The following is a 14,231-nucleotide window of genomic DNA, read 5'->3' as shown; positions in this document are numbered from 1 at the left end:
AGTCGTCCCCAAAAATGGGGAATTCCTCCAAAAAATGGGGAAGTCCTCCCAAAAATGGGGAAATCCTCCCTAAAAATGGGGAAATCGTCCCCAAAAATGGGGAATTCCTCCAAAAAATGGGGAAGTCCTCCCAAAAATGGGGAAATCCTCCCAAAAATGGGAAAATCCTCCCTAAAAATGGGGAAATTCTCCCATAAATGGAGGAATCCTCCCAAAAATGGGGAAATAGTCCCCAAAAATGGGGAAGTCCTCCCAAAAATGGGGAAATCCTCCCAAAAATGGGGAAATTCCCCCAAAAATGGGGAAATTCCCCCAAAAATGGGGAAATTCCCCCAAAAATGGGGAAATTCTCCCTAAAAATGGGGAAATTCTCCCATAAATGGAGGAATCCTCCCAAAAATGGGGAAATCCTCCCAAAAAAATGGGGAAATCGTCCCCAAAAATGGGGGAATCCTCCCAAAAATGGGGAAGTCATCGCAAAAAATGGGGAAATCCTCCCAAAAATGGGGAAATTCTCCCATAAATGGAGGAATCCTCCCAAAAATGGGGTCACCCGCTGCAAATTTTGGGGCGGGGATGCTTTGGGTGCCCCCCCCGTTGTCTTTTTTTTTTATGTTTTTTTAATTTTGTTGTTTTTTATTCGGTTTTTATACCGAAGGGAGGGGCCAGGAAAGCCTGGTAGGGCCCCCCCAGCAGCTCCAGCACCTCGGGGCGCGGCACCAGCCAGCAGTGCCCATACCGGGCCCCCCCCGGCCCCCCCGGGACCTTTTTGGCCACCAACGTGGCCGTCACCCCCACCTCACCCCGCTGCAGCCGCGCCGTCCCCGGCGTCCCCAAAAAAGCCAGCCGGACCCCCCGCAGCCGGCCTGGGGGAGAGGGGACACGCTTGTCACCCCCCCGCCACCCCCGAAAAGGTGGCGAAGGTGCTTTTGGAGGAGGGGGGGGGCAGCGCTTACCTAAAAGCCCCCCCGTTTTTGGGGCCAAGCCGGCGCCGTCGGGGATGTAGAAGCCGAGGTGGTCGCGCTGCAGGGCGCCGGGGCGGCCGTAGCGGTGGCGCAGCACCCCAAATCTCAAGTGGGGGTCCAAAAAGAGGTGGAGGCGGCCCCCCCGGCCCACCAGCAGCGTCAGGGGGGGGCGGCGGAGCCGGGTGGGGTGGGAGAAGGGCAGGGAAATGGGGGGGCCCCCCCCGGTGACGCGGATTTGCTGTAGGGTGACGGTGACGGCGGCGGTGCCCACCGAGAGGGTGAGGGCGTCGAGGAAGGTGCGGGGTCGGGAGGGGGCACGGGGCCAGGATGGGGCCCCCACCAGGTGGCCGTGGACCCTCAGCCCTAAAAGGGGGGGGGGAAACGGGGTGCCCCCGCCACGTTATTGGGGGTCTGGGGGGGTCCAGGTAGGTTTGGGGGGGTCCCACGCGTGGGCTCACCGAGCTGCTCGTCGGTCAGGAGCTGCAGGACGTCCCCTGGGCGCCCGTCGAGGGTGAAGCAGAGGGGTTGCGGGGCCCCCCCCACGCTGGCCACGAAGTGGGGGTCCCCATCCACTGGGGGGGGGGGCAGAAAGGGGTCGGGGGGGGGCTGAGCGCCCCCCAAATCGCCTCCGGTGGCCCCCATCCCGCCCCGATCCCCCCCCTACCTGAGGCGGAGAAGAAGTAGGTGGGGCTGGAGGAGGCTGGAGAAAAATGGGGGGGTTTGGGGGGGGGTTAGGACACCCCTGGGCTGTGCCCCCCCCGCATTCTGGGGGTTTTTAGGGTGCCTGTGCCCCCCCCCCCTTAAAATTGTCCCCACTCACATCCCTTTACTCACCGCTGTCGACCTCATCCGTGAGGTCTGGAAGAGAAAAAGGGGGGGGGAGCATGGTGTGCTGCCCCCCCCCCTAAAAAAAATATTTAGGGGGTGCGGGGGGGGCTGTTACCTGCGGCGTCTTCATAATCGGGGAGCCCTGCGAGGGGGGGAAGAGGGGAAGGTGAGGTTGGGGGGGGTAAATGGGTTAAATCCCCCAAAAAGGGGGTGATGGGGGGGGGATTTGGGGGTTTGGGGGGGGGATTTGAGGGTCGGGGGGGGGATTTGGGGGTCAGGGGGGGGTCTGGGTTCACCTTTGGGGGTGAGGACAGTGTAGACTGTGGGGGGGTCGAGGGACTCGACGAATTCCTCGCCCCCCACCCCCGGAGCCAGCAGCTCGGCCTCAGATGGCTGCAGCAGCACCGCGTCCCCGGGGCCCCGGGGGGGGCTGAGCGTCCCCCCAAACGTGGGGGGCACCCAGAGCTGGGGGGGCCACGGGGGCGCGGCGCTGGCGGTCGCCAGAATGTCCCCAAACCGTCCCAGGGTGGTGGTGGCGGGGCCCTTGGGTGTCCCCGCGCTGCCCGGCGTCACCCGGGGGGTGCCCGCGGTGCCGCCGAGCCCCGGGGTGGCGGCGGGGGGGGGTCCCGTCGAGCCCCCGTCCCCCCCCGGCGTCACCACCAGCAGGGCGGTGAGGGGGGTGACAAAACGGTGGCGCAGGGCCAGCTCGGTGGCCTCGGCGGCGAGTTTTTGGCGAGCGGCCGTGCCCTCGGCGCCCAACCGTGCCCGAAGCAGCTCCCGGATGGTGACGTGCGCCCAAAGGCGCCGCACGAAGCCCCCCAGGAGCTCGGGGGGGCGCTGGGGACAACCGGGGGGCACCTCGGGGACATCGGGGGGCACCTCGGTGTCCGCACGGAGCTCCCCGCTGCCTCCGTGCCCGGCCACGTGGACGCGGAGCCGCTCGGCGCCCGCTTCCAACCTCCCGGCCACCACCAGCTCGGAGCCTTGGAAATAGCCGGGGAAGAGGCGGGGGGCGACGAGGCGGGCGGCGGCGCCGGGGTAGGAGAGCTCGACGTGGCGGAGCAGCGGGTTTTGGACCTCCCGAAAAAATTCGGAGAGCTGGGGGGCCACCTCGGCCTCCTCGGGGACCCCCCGCGCCGCCCCGCCGCTGGCCGCGGCCAAACGGCGCAGCAGGGCCAGGTCGGCGTCGTCCCCGAAAGCCAAAGCGAAAAGGAGGGCGGCCGAAGGGCTCAAAGCCCGGCGGGCGTTGGAAAGGATGCGGGGGGCTTGTGTCACCCCCGCCGTGGGCTCCCCGTCCGTCAGGAGGAGCAGCAAGGGCACGCGGGGCTCCCCGGTGCCGCCGCCGCGGTGGCGGAGGAGGGCGGCCGCCGCCAGCAGCGCGCGGTCGAGGTCGGTCCCTGCGGGGTTTGGGGACGTTTTGGGGACGTTTTGGGGATGTTTGGGGTTTTTTTGGGCTGTGGGGGTGTGCTCGTGGTGCTACTCACAGCCTTCAGCCTCCAGGGACTCGATGTAGCGGGCGGCGCTGCGGATGTGGGATGTGGTGGCCGGGACGGGGCCGTCCTCACGCCACACGTGGGTGGCATCGGCGAAGGCCACGAGGTTGAAGCGGTCGTGGGGGTGCAGGGCACGCAGGATGGATTGCATGGCCGCCTTGGTCTGCGGGCACGGGAGGAGTTGAGGAGGGGGCACGTGGAGAAATGGGGTCTGCGGGGTGCCCCCCGTGTTGCTACCTGCTTGATTTTGGTGCCAGCCATGGAGCCGCTGACGTCGATGAGGAAGATGATGTCTTTGGGGATGGGGGGCAGCCCGCTGGGCGCGAAGAAGTGGACGAAGTACCCGTCCTGTAGCTAAGGGATTAAAAACAGCGGTTTAGGGACAAGCTTGCTCACGCCCTACCCTGTCCCCGTCCCTCCCCGCCACACCTCCACGTCCCCCACGGCGTCGTGCCGGGCCACGTCGTACTCCACCACGAAGTCCCCGGCGAGCCCGGTGGCGGAGAAAGCCGCCTGCTCCTTCGGGGTGGGGGCGAAGGCGATGCGGGCGCAGTGGGTGCCCTTCTCCACCCCGGCAGCCGGCAGCGCCTGCCCTGCGGTGGGTGCGGTGCCGTTAGGGTGCTGTCACCTCAACGGAGGGCGTTGTCACCGTGGTGGCAGTACCTCGCCGGGTATCAGCGGGCTGGAAGGGCAGCACGCGGAGCTCGCTGATGCCAGCCCGCTCGGTGATGCTCAGCTCCACGCGGAGCTCGGCCACGACCTGGCGGGGATGGATGGCGACAGCGTAGCGGTATGCACCCAAGCGGCGCTGCAGCAGCTCCTCGTAGCATAATTCGAAGGAAATGTCCCCGTTTGCTGCCACCGTGGCCGTCACGCGGAAGCGTTGGCTCTCCTGCTCCCTGTAGGTTAGGAGGGGAGCGTCACAATCCCCCTCGTGTACCCCCATGTCCGCCCTCCCCAGTGCTCACTTGGTGCCCACGTGCGCGGCCGTCTTGCCCTGCTTGCGGGCTGCCTCGTACAGCTCCTTAGCCCGGTGCTTCTCCATCACCTCCGCTGCGTACACCTTGCCATCGACCGTGCTGGTGGGGAAAAATGATTAAAATGGCATGCGGTCGCCTCTTCCTCCAAAAAAGGGGCCTCTTTTTCCACAAAAGTTGCCTCTTTTTCCACAAAAGGGGCCTCTTTTTCCACAAAAGTGGCCTCTTTCTCCACAAAAGTGGCCTCTTTCTCCACAAAAGTTGCCTCTTTCTCCACAAAAGTTGCCTCTTTCTCCACAAAAGTTGCCTCTTTTTCCACAAAAGTTGCCTCTTTCTCCACAAAAGTTGCCTCTTTCTCCACAAAAGGGGCCTCTTTTTCCACAAAAGTTGCCTCTTTCTCCACAAAAGGGGCCTCTTTTTCCACAAAAGTTGCCTCTTTTTCCACAAAAGTGGCCTCTTTCTCCACAAAAGTTGCCTCTTTCTCCACAAAAGTTGCCTCTTTTTCCACAAAAGGGGCCTCTTTTTTCCACAAAAGTTGCCTCTTTTTCCACAAAAGGGGCCTCTTTTTCCACAAAAGGGGCCTCTTTTTCCACAAAAGTTGCCTCTTTTTCCACAAAAGGGGCCTCTTTTTCCACAAAAGTTGCCTCTTTTTCCACAAAAGTTGCCTCTTTCTCCACAAAAGTGGCTTCTTTCTCCGTGACCAAAGCCATAGCGTTGCCCAGCAAGGGGCTGCGGCTGTGGCGGTGGCCATGCTGATAACACGTCCCTTCCTCCTCCTCCTCCACCTCCTCCTCCTCCTCCTCCTCACATGGTGAAGTTGGTGATGAAGGCAGCAGGCGACAGATGGAGGTCGAAGGCAGCCTGGCGTGGCGCGGGGTGAGGGTTGTGCATGGCGCAGCGAACCCGGGTGGAGGCGTAGCGCGAGATGATGGCGGAGCTCACGGTGAAGCTGGTCATCGGCAGCTGAGAGGGATAGGGAGCATTATGGTAGCAAAATATTCCCCCCAACAGCTCAGATTGTGCCCCAAAAATTAATTAATACATCCGTGCTCACCTCCTGGCCAAGGGAAACGTTCATCACAGGCAGGGCAAGCAGGCAGGGCAGCGCCAAGTACCAGGCCAGGATGCGTCCCAGCTCATCCATGTTGCTTTCTCTGCTGCCTTTACTCCTCAACCTTCCCCGAAGCAGCTTTTCCTCCTCTTTTTCTCTTTTAGGGACTACTTTTTTCCACTTTCCTTCTTCCTCCACACCTACAAACGCAGCATTCACTTGAGACAAGCCGGGCTTGTCCACAGGCTGGGGGCTGGAGATACGCCAGTCCCTGCAAGATGAAATAAAAACAAAACGCCCAGAAGAACCTGTGTCTTTGAGGCCGGCTATTTTCTTATTTATTTTTCCCTCATGCTTCTTTTCTTTTTTTTTTTTTTTTTTTTTTTTTTTTTTTTTTTTTTTCCATGAGCCTAGTTCATCAGTCACTGGGGAAATTCAGGGCAAGCATGAGGCAAAAGAGGCTGTTATTAGCCACCGTAGTGGCATGGGGATATTTATAAGGGCTGAGAGGTGGGAATTGTGTAAAAAAAGAGGCTGGAAAGGGGAAATTTTTATATTAAAAGTCATGATTCCAGTGGGTCCTTGACTGGGAACCAACATGGCGCCCTGACTGGGACACAAAATGGCGCCCTGCTGATGGGGAACTAAGGTAGCACCCAGCTCCTGTAAGAGTGGTTTTTTAATGTTTTTGCAAAGAAATGTTACATTTGTTTAGGAAAAAGGAATGTATTTTTGAGAAATGCTTGTAGTGATAAGAAAGCTCACAGGACAACCTTGTAAAATGTCGACAACAACCAGACTTCTTCATGGAATTTGGCAAAAATCGGGGTGTCAAGTCAGATAACGGAACAAATATTAGCACCTCACAGAGTGAAAAATCACAGGAAACTTGAAAAATAAGAGGCTGGCAACTGAAAGCTGTGTTTCTCACGCTCCTAAGCAGGTTTTGCTCCAGATATAACTTTTCAAGACTCATTTTGGAGAATTATAAAGCAGGTTTTATTTATTAACAGCGCTGTGTACGTGGGCGGTAATTCCACCAAACACGTACACTTAAGCAAGACAATGAGTACTTATTTATGGTACAGTGATACGTATATTGAGATAATTTTGCAAGAAAGAGCAGGATTTACATTAATGGTTTATCAGAACTAATTATCATATTGTCCCTCCTAATTTTGCATGAGCAATACTCTCTTGGTTGTCACACTTTGGGGTCTTTTGATGTAGGCTCTTCTTCACCTTGTGCTTTTCTCCTTTCTATTTTGTGCATGCTCTGTTGCTGTTGTCATTTAACACTTCAGCTTTTTTTTTTTTTTTTTTTTTTTTTTTTTTTTCCAAAATCAGCTAATTTAATTAAGTTCTACGTTCCTTCTTCAGCCTCGATTTTGTAGCTAGAGCTGAGTTTTAGATAGATAGATAGATAGATAGATAGATACAGCTTATATGTGTTAGCAATATGCTAACATAGTATATATGTTAGCATATTTTGAGTTTAACCTTTATGATTCTATTTTAATAACTGATGGTGCCTCAACCACCATTGTGGTGCCTTTGCCACAGCCTGAAGTGAGGGGCTTGGCAGTGATCAGGCGCTTTAATACCTTTATTAAAGAAAGGATGGGGTGAGGTCGGCCACTTTGGGCCTTTTTTGTGCTTTTTTGTGTTTTTTTTTTTTCTGTTTTATTTCCACACTTAAAAGGGCCACGGGGGAGAGGGAACGACCATTTGCCGCCATTTTCCCCGCCTGAGGTAAAAGCCGCTTCCCGCCTTTTTTCCAAACCCGAGGGGAGGGTGCGCGAGGAACCGCTACCGGCACGCGGCGGGAGAGGGGGGGCGTGGCCAGCGCCTCTCGCCCAATCGCAGCCGGAGGCGGGGACGGGCGGCGGGGCGCAGCCAATGGAAAAGGGCGGGGCGGAGAGGGAAGAGCCAATAAGGGAGCGGGGGCGGGTGCGTAGCCTGCGCGCATGCGCAGAGAGGAGACGGCCCCCTGTGAGGGGAGCGGGTAATGGCGGAGGGGTCGCGGCCGGCAGCGGGGCCTCGGGGCCGCTCCAACGGCTCCTGGAGGCCCCGGGCTCGGGGATTCGGGGCTGGGAGAGGGGCGGGGACGGGGAGGGGGGCGATGGGGACCGGCCGGTAGCAGCTTGAGCCCGTGCGGCTCTGCCCTCCCCTTAGCAGCCGGGAGATGTCGCAGAGGAAGCGCAGCAAAGGGGCGGCCTTCAGCCAGGTGAGGAGAGGAGCCCTCGGTTTCTGCCCTGTTTCTGCTGGGGGAGGGGTTGTCGTAGACCGGCTTGCGGCATTTCTGGTTGTTGTCCCGCAGGCGGACGACGATGACGACGACGATTTTAGCCTGAGCCAGACGCAGACGCACAGCCAGGTGCAGAGGAACCTGGAGAGGCGCTCCCGGGACGAAGTCAACAGGAAGGTGATGGGACAATCCCCGTCCTGCTGCGGGACAGCTTGACCTTCCTGCGTTCTGTTATTTTATTTACATATTTTGTATTTTATTTACGTATTTTGGCTGCTTCTCCTTCCTCACCGCGTAGGTGAGTGAGCTGGTTCAGTTCCTGCTAGTGAAGGACCAGAAGAAGATCCCCATCAAGAGAGTCGGTGAGTTTAGGGGAGCTCTGGTCACAGTTTCTGGGGTTGGTCTGGATCTTGCCAAACGTTTTGGGGTTGGATCTCTCCAAAAACCTCACTGGATACCTGGGGAGTGTCTCAGCATCTCAGCATCCCCCCTGTTCCCTGCAGACATCCTGAAAAAAGTCATCAGGGAATACAAAGACGTCTACTCCGAGATCGTCAACCAGGCAGGCAGGATCCTGCAGCAGGTAGCGGGGGGGTTCTTGTGTAGCTGTGGGGTTTGGGATTGGGATTTCGCCCCCCCCCTGCACCCGCTGGATTAAATCTTTGCCTCCTGCAGGTGTTTGGGCTGCAGCTGGTGGAGATCGACACCAAACACCATATCTACATCCTGACCAGCAACCTGCCACGGGTGGAGGGGGAGAACCTGAAGCGGTGAGGGGCTGGCGATGAGGGCGCTGGCATCCTCCGGGTGTTTTCTGGAGGGGGGGGAATGGGGACAGAGCCCCCCAGGTGCCCCCCTCAGGTGGGTGACGCTGCTCTCCCCGCCGCAGGGACAACCAGACAGCCAAACTGGGCCTCCTCACCATCATCCTGAGCTTCATCTTCATGAAAGGCAACTCAGCCAAAGACAGTAAGATATTTTGTGCCCCCTCTGGACCCAAATTTCTCCTTGCCCCCCCCTCCCCAACATTCTCCTTTCCAGGTGCTGTATGGGAATTTCTCCGCCGGCTCCGGGTGCACCCAGGGTAGGACATTTTGGGGTGGGAGTGGGATTTGTTGCTTCCGCACCCCATTAACCCCCCCCGCCACCCCCAGGGAGAAGCACGAGGTGTTTGGGGACGTCAAGAAGCTGGTGACGGAGGAGTTTGTGAGGCAGAAGTGAGTGGGGGGCGTTTTTTTTGGGGTGGGGGAGCACAAAACACCCCGGTGCGCACAGAGCAGCCGCGGCGCTAGTGCCAGCCGGGCCGTTTATACCGCACCGCAGAGAGAATTCGCTGCTGTCCCCGTGCCCGGTGACTCGAGGGGGTGTCACAGGGCTGGGGCGTGCTGGACACCCCCCAGGGACCCCCCCAAAAAACAGGGTTCACCCCCCTGCTCCCTGCAGGTACCTGGAGATCACCCCCATCCCCCTGACGGACCCCCCCGAGTTCTCTTTCCAGTGGGGGCCGCGGGCCGCCAAGGAGACCTCCAAGAAGGACATGCTGAATTTTGTGGCAAAGGTGATTTTTTTTAGAGGTTTTCCTGTTTTTTGTTCTTTTCTCCTGCCTTTTGTTTGGGGGGAGAGGGCAAAACCTGTGTCCCCCCCCTCATTTTTTGTTGTGTTTTGTCTCCAGATCCAACAAAAAGAACCCAGCTTCTGGACGAGTCAATACAACGAGGCCGAAGCCAACCCCTGAACTTCCCCTTAAATAAAAGCGTATTTTGGGGGTGCTGTGGCCCCCCCGCTACACGCCAGGCTCGGTGCTTCGTTAAGGCAAGCTTTAATTAGTGGCGGGGGGGCTCAGTAGTGCTCGGGGACGGTGATCAGGGCTTCGGCCGGGGGGCGGCTGACGTCGACGTTCTGTGGTGCAAACGGTTTTGTGTTTGTGGGGGGGCTCTGCTCACCCCAAAATCTGATTTTTTCATCCCAAAACGTGTCCCCACCGTGGGGGGGGGGCTGTAATTAATCCCCCAAATCCCCCCCTCCCTCACCTGGGGCTTCTCACGGTGGGTGTTGACCGCCTCCACGTTGAGGAAGATGGACTCCACTTCGCACCCTGATTTAATTTGGGAGGGGGGGCACAAAAGGGGTGGTATTACAGCCTGGGGGGGGGGGGACACACCCCAGGGTGCTGTCCCCTCCTTGGGGACATCGAGGGGGGGGACACTGGGGGCGTCCCCACTCACCGTAAGCCACCGGGGTCAGCTTGAGCACGGTGTGCAGGGGGCAGCGGAGGTAGGGCAGCTCCTCTGCGGGGTGGGAGGAGGAAGAAAATTAAGGGAGGTGGCTATGAAATTGTCCCCTAAATGTCCCCAAATTGTCCCCAAAGTGTCCTCACGGCCTCACCGGCGCTTTTGTCCAGGAAATAGGCCAGCAGGCAGCGCATGACAGCTTGGTGGCAGATGACCAGCACGTTCTCCTGCCGCTCCAGCTCCATGATGACCGGCTCCAGGCGCTGCACCAGGTCCTCGTAGGACTGGGGGAGGGCACGGGGCGCTGAGGGGGGGTCCCCAAACCCCATCACCCCCTTCCCCGTTATTGTCCCCGTGCCCTCGGGGTCGTCACCTCGCCCTTGGGGTAGCGGTAGCGGTACTTGTCCTGGTCGCGCAGGGCGAACTCCTCGGGGTAGCGCTCCTGGATCTCCTCGTAGGTCATCTCCTCGCAGACCCCCTGTGGGCCGGGCGTTACTTTTAGGGTCCCGAGGGGGGGTTTTGGGGATCGAGGGGGGGTTTTGGGGTTCGAGGGGAGGTTTTGGGGGGTTTTGGGGACCCCCGGGGTGGGCGCTGACCGCGTCGATCTCGTTGAGCGCCTTCCACTGCTCGTAGGGCACCCCCAGCGCCTCGGCCGTCTCGATGGTGCGCTTCATGTGGCTGGTCCACACCTTCAGCTCCCGGATGCTCTGGCTCCGGATGAACTCGGCCAGGGCCTGGGCATACTGGGAGGGGGCGGGGCCACGTGAGGCCACACCCACAAAGTGGGCGTGGCAATGTGCTAAATCCCACCCCTTTTGGCTCATGGGGGGCTGGGTCCTTGGCTCCACCCCTTCATGTGTGTTGGTTGTTCTGTGGGGGTGTGGCCTCCTTTAGCCCCACCCCTTTCTGTATAGCCCAGCCAGTCTCATGGGGGTGTGGCCTCACTTATAGCCCCACCCCTTAAACCATATCCCTCAATGAGGGTGGCTTCTAGGGGTGTGGCCTCATTTAGCCCCACCTCTTCACCCACATCCCCCTAATAGGGTTGTTCTTGGGGGCGTGGCTTGCTCCATTAGCCACACCCCTTTCCCTATATGGACGGTTGGGGGTGTGGCTTCATCACACCACCATGATGCCCACCTCCTTATATGGAATTGGGGGCGTGGCCTCAGCCTCACACCCCATCCTAGGGCTTCTGGGGGTGTGGCCTTCCTAAGCCCAACCCCTTCAGCCATGGTCTCATGTGGGTGTGGCCTCATCAAGCCCCACCCCTTCACCCACATCCCCCTAATAGGGTTGTTCTTAGGGGCGTGGCTTGCACCATTAGCCACACCCCTTTCCATATATGGGTGATGGGGGCGTGGCCATTCATCCACTCCTACTAGGATAGCTCCTGGGGGCGTGGCTTCCTCACCCCACCTTGCTGCCCACCTCCCTATATGGAATTAGGGTGTGGCCTCATTTAACCTCACACCCCATGCTAGGGCTTCTGGGGGCGTGGCCTCCATTAGCCCCACCCCTCCACCTCCATATTTGGGGCACCTCCAGGAGAGGGGGGCGCGGTCATCCCTCCACCTCCTTACCTGGGGTCCTATGAGGGGGGTGTGGCCATCTCCCTTAGCTCCCCTCCATAGAGTAGCTCTTGGGGGCGTGGCTTGTTTAGCCCCGCCCCTCAATTCCATATTTGGGGCACCTCCAGGAGGGGGGATGTGGCCAACCCTCCACCTCCCTACTTAGGATCCCAGGAGGGGAGGGGGTTATCCTATCCCTTAGCCCCACCCCTCCACTTCCATATTTAGACTGTGGGGGTGTGTCCTGCTCCTTTAACCCCACCCCCTCCATATTTGTACTCACCCAGGGGGGTGTGGCCATCTCCCTTAGCTCCCCTCCATAGAGTAGCTCTTGGGGGCGTGGCTTGTTTAGCCCCGCCCCCCACTTCCATATTTGGGTCAGCTCCAGGAGATGGGGCGTGGCCAACCCTCCACCTCCCTACTTAGGATCCCAGGAGGGGAGGGGGGTTATCCCTTAGCCCCACCCCTCCACTTCCATATTTAGACTGTGGGGGTGTGTCCTGCTCCTTTAGCCCCACCCCCTCCATATTTGGACTCACCCAGGGGGGCGTGGCCATCTCCCTTAGCCCCTCCCCTCCCTCCCCCATCCCTCCCGTATCACCCCACAGCAGCCTGACTGTGCGTGTGCAGGGAGGGGGGCGTGCCCTTCCCGGAGGCCCCTCCCCTTTGTGGGCGTGGCTCCTCCCCTTAACCCCGCCCACCTGGCGCCCTCGGGGGGAGAGCCCGGCGTCGCCGCCGATGCGGCCCCGCAGGTTGAGCTGGCTCTCGCCGTGGCGGCTCAGGTAGATGGCGCGCGGCGTGACGTGTGTGTTCATCAGGTAGTACACCGTGCGGCTCTGCACGTGGCCCTGCACCCGGTTCGCCAGGTACCGCACGCCCACGTCGAAGATCTTGATGTAAGACAACCCGCTGCGCGCCCCAATATTAACGAGGTTTCCCCAAATTATTCATTTTTGGGTTTTTTTGGGGTGTAAAGCGTGGCGTCACCTGTCCAGCTGCTCGTCCAGCGGCTCGTAGGTGGCTTTGTAGCACTCGATGCGCTGCAGGAAATCGGCCACCACCTCCTCGGGGGCGCAGCCCTTGTAGTCGGGGCTGCTCAGCTTCACTTGCTGGGGGAGCAGAGAGGTGTGGGGGGGTTATTTTTTTTTGGGGGGTGGGGGCACGCTTTTTTTTTTGGGGGGTACGGGAAGGGGAGCGCCCTCCTCACCTTGATGTTCTCCTCGATGATGGCAGGGTCGTCGCAAATGGACTCGACGAACAGGACCTGGAGGGGAAAGGGGACGTCCCCACGGTGCCAGTGCCCCCCCCCGAAAGCTGTGAGCACCCCCAAACAGTGCCACGAGCCCCCCCAAATCCTCAGACACCCCCCCCCAAATTACTCCCAGCACCTTGTAGCCGTTCTCCCTTGCGAACTGCAGGATGAGGGCTCGGCGCTCCCGCGTGGTGTTGGTGGCATCAAAAACCTGAGGTTGGGGGGCACATTAAAGCCAAGGGGGGTTGTTAAACCCCCTGGGGGGATAAATTTGCCCCCTGGGGGGATAAATTTACCCCCTGGGGGGGCAATTTGCCCCTTGGGGGTTAATTTTCCCTATTGTGGGGTTGCCTTACCGCCACTTGCCCCTCTTCAGAGCTCAGGTAGGTGCGGACGTCCTGGAGGGCAGCCAGTGCGCACTGCCTGGGGAGGTTTTTTTTTTTAGGGTGGGGGCATCAGCTGGTGCCCCCCCCTTCCAAATGACTCCCCCCACCCTTATTTATTCCCCGCCCCCTCCATACCTGCGGATGTGCATGGCCTCCTCGTTGTCGTGGCGGAAGAACTCGTAGCTCTTGTAGCTCTGCACCGCCTCGCGCCGGTACTGCCCCACGTTAAACACTGCACGGGGGGGGCACGAGCAGTTAGGGGGCACCCCCAAATTATGCATCCCCCCCCCAAAAAAAAAGAGAATACTCACCCCGTGTCGGCATCCCGATCCAGTTGAGGTAGCGGGTGAGCTTGCGGGAGATGTAGGTCTTGCCCCGAGCCGGCAGCCCCACCAGGATCACCATGGTGGGGCAGTTGGTGAATTGGGGTACGGTGGCTGAAAAAGGGGGGTGGGGACAAAGTTTAGGGTGGGCTGCGGCAAATCAGCACCCCCCCCAACCCCTTAAAACCCCCCCCCAAAACTCACACCCCCGCCGCCGCAAGCGGTGGGAGCTGAGGGGGACCCAAACTTTCTGCAGGGGGTTCTGCGTCAGCTGGCCCGCTGGTGCCACCGCCATGGCTCTGCCCTCTGTCCCCGCCGCCGGTCAGTGTCCCCATGGCCTCGTGTCCCCCCCCCCATTTAACCAACCTCCCCCCCCCCCCTTTAAACAAACACCCCCTCCTTTAAACAAACACCCCCCTCCCTTAAACAAATAACCCAAAATTCGCCCAGTACCTGGGATTTTGGCCGATTTCTCCTCCATGCTGGCCCCGGGGGGGGGGAACCCGCCGGTGGCCCCCGGGGAAGGTCGGAGGTAACGCTACACCCTGGCCGCCCGCCGGGCACGGACACGGCAGCTGGGACGAGCCTGGGGGGGGGGACCTGGCCCCCCCCGGGGTGCTGGCACCGCGTCCCTGGGGCTCCCCATCCCGTCCCCGGGGGGGTTTTGCTGCTCCTGGAGCTCCCTGGGGGTCCTGAGCCTCATTTTTGGGGGTTTTGCTCCCTATTTTTGGGGCTCCTACGTCTGCGCCCCCCCCCAGGGGTCCCTATCCCGGGTCTTTTGGGGTCCTCATCTCCTGGGGGGGGCCCCCCTTAACACTGTTGTCCCCCTGCCCCCCCCAGCCCCACGGGGGTCCCCCCCATGGCCCCACTGTGGGGGTCCCAAAATCCAGGGGGGTTCCCCGCCCC

General features: G+C 59.9%; 3 protein-coding genes across 4 annotated transcripts; 1 reads left to right on the top strand and 2 right to left on the bottom strand.

Annotated features, from left to right (window-relative positions):
- Positions 1 to 636: 636 nt before the first annotated feature.
- ITIH6 (inter-alpha-trypsin inhibitor heavy chain family member 6) lies at positions 637 to 5,657 on the bottom strand (the record flags this gene model as incomplete). Its single annotated transcript, XM_084540176.1, has 13 exons — positions 5,072 to 5,657; positions 4,255 to 4,365; positions 3,915 to 4,185; positions 3,716 to 3,847; positions 3,524 to 3,640; positions 3,278 to 3,449; positions 2,090 to 3,190; positions 1,909 to 1,935; positions 1,800 to 1,823; positions 1,630 to 1,665; positions 1,424 to 1,537; positions 957 to 1,328; positions 637 to 866 (listed from the first exon to the last, which is right to left on the bottom strand). Exons 1-13 carry the CDS (start codon positions 5,218 to 5,220, stop codon positions 637 to 639), a joined length of 2,856 nt encoding a protein of 951 aa, XP_084396302.1. The 5' UTR covers positions 5,221 to 5,657.
- A 1,609-nt stretch (positions 5,658 to 7,266) lies between these two features.
- On the top strand, positions 7,267 to 9,350 carry LOC311428983 (non-structural maintenance of chromosomes element 3 homolog). Of its 2 annotated transcripts, none has more exons than XM_084540170.1 (11): positions 7,267 to 7,319; positions 7,493 to 7,541; positions 7,635 to 7,739; positions 7,861 to 7,924; positions 8,066 to 8,145; positions 8,238 to 8,332; positions 8,452 to 8,531; positions 8,604 to 8,646; positions 8,717 to 8,779; positions 9,006 to 9,120; positions 9,235 to 9,350. In XM_084540170.1, the coding sequence occupies exons 1-11, from the start codon at positions 7,282 to 7,284 to the stop codon at positions 9,295 to 9,297; spliced, it is 795 nt and encodes a 264-aa protein (XP_084396296.1). In that variant the 5' UTR covers positions 7,267 to 7,281; the 3' UTR covers positions 9,298 to 9,350. The 2 variants fall into 2 exon arrangements, with proteins under 2 accessions (XP_084396296.1, XP_084396295.1); XM_084540169.1 differs by having other exon boundaries at positions 7,490 to 7,541.
- Positions 9,351 to 9,365: 15 nt separating this feature from the next.
- Positions 9,366 to 13,675, bottom strand: LOC311428981 (6-phosphofructo-2-kinase/fructose-2,6-bisphosphatase). The gene is made up of 14 exons (XM_084540167.1): positions 13,530 to 13,675; positions 13,314 to 13,439; positions 13,138 to 13,234; positions 12,973 to 13,039; positions 12,753 to 12,827; positions 12,572 to 12,628; positions 12,352 to 12,473; positions 12,066 to 12,273; positions 10,390 to 10,536; positions 10,167 to 10,271; positions 9,948 to 10,077; positions 9,788 to 9,850; positions 9,593 to 9,657; positions 9,366 to 9,461 (listed from the first exon to the last, which is right to left on the bottom strand). Exons 1-14 carry the CDS (start codon positions 13,618 to 13,620, stop codon positions 9,402 to 9,404), a joined length of 1,413 nt encoding a protein of 470 aa, XP_084396293.1. The 5' UTR covers positions 13,621 to 13,675; the 3' UTR covers positions 9,366 to 9,401.
- Between the last annotated feature and the right edge of the window lie 556 nt (positions 13,676 to 14,231).

The sequence above is a fragment of the Aythya ferina genome, assembly GCF_964211825.1.
Source record: "Aythya ferina genome assembly, contig: HAP1_SCAFFOLD_231, whole genome shotgun sequence".
NCBI lineage: Eukaryota > Metazoa > Chordata > Aves > Anseriformes > Anatidae > Aythya > Aythya ferina.
The sequence above is the reverse complement of the archived record's forward strand: the minus strand, read 5'-3'. Positions and strand labels throughout refer to the sequence as shown.

Coding starts and splice junctions, on each gene's coding strand:
- LOC311428983 (XM_084540169.1), top strand. CDS start 7,282: ATGCGCAGAGAGGAGACGGCCCCCTGTGAGGGGAGCGG. Junction 7,320..7,489: donor GCCCCCTGTGAGGGGAGCGG/GTAATGGCGGAG, acceptor CCCTCCCCTTAG/CAGCCGGGAGATGTCGCAGA. Junction 8,333..8,451: donor GAGGGGGAGAACCTGAAGCG/GTGAGGGGCTGG, acceptor TCCCCGCCGCAG/GGACAACCAGACAGCCAAAC.
- LOC311428981 (XM_084540167.1), bottom strand. CDS start 13,620: ATGGCGGTGGCACCAGCGGGCCAGCTGACGCAGAACCCCCTGCAGAAA. Junction 10,272..10,389: donor CGCTCAACGAGATCGACGCG/GTCAGCGCCCAC, acceptor CCCGGCCCACAG/GGGGTCTGCGAGGAGATGAC. Junction 9,851..9,947: donor TTTCCTGGACAAAAGCGCCG/GTGAGGCCGTGA, acceptor CCCACCCCGCAG/AGGAGCTGCCCTACCTCCGC.